This window comes from Juglans regia, chromosome 1, assembly GCF_001411555.2.
Source record: "Juglans regia cultivar Chandler chromosome 1, Walnut 2.0, whole genome shotgun sequence".
NCBI lineage: Eukaryota > Viridiplantae > Streptophyta > Magnoliopsida > Fagales > Juglandaceae > Juglans > Juglans regia.
Window position 1 is genome coordinate 36,136,142 of NC_049901.1, and position 4,787 is coordinate 36,140,928.

Consider the following 4,787-nt stretch of genomic DNA (forward strand, 5'->3'; position numbering starts at 1 on the left):
TTTGGAGTGCTATTATTACTGACGATCCTTTTTCTATGAACCTACTCACTCGCTCGCATGTAATTTGGTTTTCAATGTATCGGTTCTTGACTTGGGAGGAATTTTAGGCGGGATCGATATTTTGATGATCGTTTTTTATAGGTAAAAAAATAGAAAAAAAATTATTAAACCTAGACATAATCCAAGTATACATAGAATACACAACAGAGAATACCTAATTACAAGTTAGGAACCAGAAAAAGCTGGTAAGAAATAATGATGTTTTGATCTTTTTAGTTTGCTTGAATTCTTATTGTTGATCAAATCATGCCAGCAGAGACTAGATTTGTCCCTACTCTCTTAGCTCCATCCTCGCTTTTAGGTATTTTGCTTCATTAGGCAACAAAACCTTATCTAAAACCCCACTTTAGTCTCATCTTGCAGTTGCCCAAGAGACCGCCCACCAACTACACAAAATAGTCGATCTTAAACTTTGTGTTCGTTAAACATGTGACAGGATTTTGAGCACGTATGGTTGTGTTTGGACTTTCTAGTGTAAGATGACTCAAGACAGCTTATGTTAGGACACCTAAGAACCTCCACTTTGTCACACTTCGGGGAGCATAGGGATTTACTCATTTAATAAAGTCCATTACACCAGGGTAAAAAGAAAATATGCAAATTTTATACGTTAAAACTTAAAGACCCCTATGCACTACTTGGAAAACGTCTTACTGGTGATAAATAATAGCTCCTAATTTTTCTAGTTTTTTACACAAACAACAAAGTCACAACAACGTCAATCCTTCAATACAACTATGATACAAACTGATCGGCAGGCTGCAGCACCAGCTCAAACTTTTAAGTTATTTAGGTTTCAAGATGACCAAGCTGTTCAATGCTATGCTAGCATCGATCGCTATGAGACTTTTTACATCAAAGACAAGCACACAACCTTGAAAAAAGGAACGCTAAAAATAAGTGAATACAAAGTATGAACATTGGTGATAACTATGGTGTCTCTATTATGAGTGAGTAGGAACTACTTCCTTCCTCTGCAACTTCCATCTTCTTATGAGAAAGACCTAAAGACCCTCTTTATCTTCAGCTAGCTTTCTTTACCTTCAGCTTCAATCTTGCATACTCTGGCAACCTGCTTATGTACCTATACCACAGAATTGTATTACAAATCATGTTTTAATGAATTAAAGAGAAGGATAATTTGAGCAAATAAGCCACAGAGACATTACATTTGATCTCAAGGGATCGCCCCAATACAACCAGCTTGTTCCACCAATCCTCCTCTAAATCCACCCAAATCATGTTGCTTGACAATCAAATCCTCCAATTCAGAATAGAATTTAGAGTCATCATTCATATCTAACTCTTCATCTACAATATTCAAATTATCCTCCGGTAAATTCTCTGCCATGACATCATAAGCAGATGAGATATTTGGGCTGCTGCTACTTCTATACATCACATTGACATTCTGATCCTCAAGACTGCACAATGCATCATCTATGGGAGCTGGAAATGGTGTTTGTATTGGATGGGTAGTATCTATATCCACAGCTTCTTCCAGGATTTTAGAGAGTAAAGATAGAGTTGTCACCAAGTCCCCCTGAACATGGTTTCTGCAATTAATGCTATGGCTGTTGTCAATAGCCTTTTCACGCCCATGGGATGCTAGCAGTCTGCGTCTCTTGACAAATTCACCTCCGTCCAGCTCTCTCTTTTGCTGCTTTGTCTTCTGGATTAATTGCTGAGCAAAGCCTGGGCTTTTAGTTATTTTGGTTAGGAAAAAGAGCGTCTGTTGTAACCTACACTCTGCACCTCGAATCCGATTTTTGACAGCACCTAAATGATTCTGAGAGTCCTGCTGTTCCTGTCTAAGGTTCAGAATTTCCACTTTCAGTACGTTTTGATCCTCCCTCAGACTCTCAAGTTCAGCCTCAAACCCAGGTTTCTTCGGATTGACACCTACTGCCCCTTGTTGTTGTTGTTGCTGCTGTTTGTTTAACCGACTTCTTCTTTTGATGCTCTTGAGCAAATGCTTCTTCCCTCCTTGAAATCCTTCGTTTGCAAACTTCCAGTTATCTGTATCAATCTTCTTGAAACCCTTGAAGCATTTTACCCCACAAAACCCCATAAAAAACACAGCCAATATTAGAATTTTTAAATCATATCAACTCAATTGCAATTTGTAATAATAATTCATGCCTATGCATGCAAATATAAAACCCACACAAGAGGCACAGCTTTTAGCAGTTCCTACTGCTTATTATTCTCCGGAAAATTATGGTTGAAATGGCAAAATTTAATCATTCAGATTAATCATGCACATACAGAATCAGACAGAAAAATATACTTATAATTACATGCTCGGATGAACAAAGAACTTGGCAATTGTTAGCGAGATGTAGTACTCACGTAGGTGTTGAGCTGGCGAATGAAGCTGGAGAAGTTTCTGTGCTTGAAATACCTTGGGAGCAGGTCTTGTGCGAAGACATGCTCGTCCCACACGGTGAAGCTGTCCCGGGTCTCGCTCCACGACACCACCGTATCGGTATCCGGGTCTTCCACCATCTCGAATATCTTCTTCAGAAACGGCGGTGGACCCGGCTCGTGCAGCCCCTCCATCGGCTTTGGCACCGCCGCCAACGAAGACGACGACGAAGGCCCATTACCACCTCCGTCACTGTCAAAATTTGCTACGTCCCGGTCCTCTTCCTCCTCTTCGTCTTCTTCTTCTTCTTTTTTTATATGGACCACCTCGATGTCGCCCACTTCCGAGACCTTTGTTCTAGTCGGTGGAGCGGTGTCGTTTATATCATGGACTGGTGTCCATATTGCGGTGGAGGACGACCCACCGTGAGGTGCACCGCCGGAATTAGAAGGATTGTTATCAGACGGCGTCGTTCTTGTTTCTTCTTCTTCTTCTTCATCGACGACTTGTTCTTTCATTGGCAATGATGAGAAAGTATGACCACCGTCACTTTCAGTGACCATTTTTTTTCTTTTTTTGTTCCTCTTTAGGAAATATAAAGATTTTTAAGAACAGTACTGCCAAAAATGGCGCTTAACGAGAGGGGGAGAGAGAGTTTTGTTCTGTTCCTTACACAGAGCAGAGCAGAGTAGAGGCAGGAAAATGTCCAAAAGAAAAGAAACGCAGAGAGAGAGAGAGAGAGAGAGCGCTATTTTGGGAATGAAGGTGAGTCACCACGCTTCACTCCTTTTGAAGTTGTTGCCATTTCTAGGTACTATGCGGCTGTACCTCATCACTCCACCTAATCTTAAGTTTTTCATTTTTGTAGAAATTTATTAATGGACCCCTTCTTTATTTTTTATTATAATTTTTTATAATTTGAGTCTTGACCCATATTAGTCGCAGACGAACTTCGAAGGCCTGTGCCCGGTTGCCCTTCGGCAATTTATTTCAAATTTGAAGGAAAAAAAAAAATGTTTGGGGACTGTAAATTAATCGGTCTATCGATAATTTGCTCGATATTTAGTTCTCTTGATATTCAGTTAAAATCAAATTAAACTTGACTCGTAAGAAAAAAAAGTTCATTCATAAAGTAGGTATTCGCTCGATTATTCAATGATACATACTCAACTAGATTTGACTCGATTCGATTAAGTCTTGTTAAAGTCCGCTTATTTATGCTTGAGTCAATTCGTTAGCTCGACTCGATTAAAACTCATTCATACATTAATAAATATATATATACACCTCTATATATATACATACATGGATACATATGTATATTAGTTAATAATATAAGTATAACATCATTTATAATTGAATATATAATATTTAACCTAATTACTTATGCCTAATCACTTGTTCTTATATAATGAATATACTTCATAGTTATATTTTATAATTTATACAATGGTTAGGTGATAAAATTTAATAATTTCATATACTAGTATGTGAGAAATATATATGAAATGTTGATATATACTATCATATTATGTCTATATATTAGTAAGTTATGTAGGCATATAACATATTGTCATTATGGATAAATATCAACTAGTTATATATTAATTATTTATGAATTTTTATAATTTTTTAATTCAATAGAGGTTCTACTTTTTAGTTGGAAAAATCTATTAAAGTTATATTTTTATCTATCTAATTCCTTAATTATTAAATTTTATTCAAAAAATAAACAACTCGAGCCAAGCCGCTCGAACTCAAGTTGTGATCTTAGCTCATTGAGTTGCAATTGAACAAAGATTATATAAAAATCCTGAACTTCGGCTTGAGCTCAAGCTCAAGTTTCTTGAGTCGACCCAAGCTCAGCAATTTAAAGATTGGCTCGGCTTGACTTGATTACAACCTTAATAGGAGATAATTGCTTGTCCACCACGACAACCAATAGAATCTATAGGGGGAGTTTGGTGAAGTGCTTTGAATCTTTGATAGCGAAAATTGGTTGAATCATGTGTGGCTTCCAAGAATGTAAAGCATAGTGCAAGTTGGTCAAATCACGTAAAAGCTTGACTCCTGAGCATGTGATCAGGTCCCGATCAAATTGATCCAACTGCAAATTGATTGGATTACATGGGAGCCCGACTCTTGAGTATGTGATATGACCCCTATCAAATAGGTAAGAACAAGTAGGACCTCAATTTTCGAGCATGTTAGCAAGCATGTGATCTGACCAATGATCAAACTGCTTGGATCGCGTGGGAGCTTAGCTCCCAAGCATGTAGAGCATACCCATTCTCCATAAGTATCTGATCCCCAATTAAATTAGTTGGATCACGTTGGAGCTTGGCTCTTAAGCTCAAGA

General features: G+C 37.8%; 1 protein-coding gene across 1 annotated transcript; it reads right to left on the reverse strand.

Annotated features, from left to right (window-relative positions):
- Positions 1-714: 714 nt before the first annotated feature.
- Positions 715-3,189, reverse strand: LOC109009449 (heat stress transcription factor A-2-like). Its single transcript, XM_018989905.2, has 3 exons — positions 2,413-3,189; positions 1,230-2,101; positions 715-1,144 (listed from the first exon to the last, which is right to left on the reverse strand). The coding sequence occupies exons 1-2, from the start codon at positions 2,989-2,991 to the stop codon at positions 1,238-1,240; spliced, it is 1,443 nt and encodes a 480-aa protein (XP_018845450.2). The 5' UTR covers positions 2,992-3,189; the 3' UTR covers positions 715-1,144; positions 1,230-1,237.
- Positions 3,190-4,787: the final 1,598 nt, after the last annotated feature.

Bases quoted from the DNA above. Each gene is read 5' to 3' on its own strand.
- LOC109009449 (XM_018989905.2), bottom strand. From the start codon at position 2,991: ATGGTCACTGAAAGTGACGGTGGTCATACTTTCTCATCATTGCCAATG. The intron at 2,102-2,412 runs GTGAGTACTACA...AAATGCTTCAAG, and splicing joins TTCGCCAGCTCAACACCTAC to GGTTTCAAGAAGATTGATAC.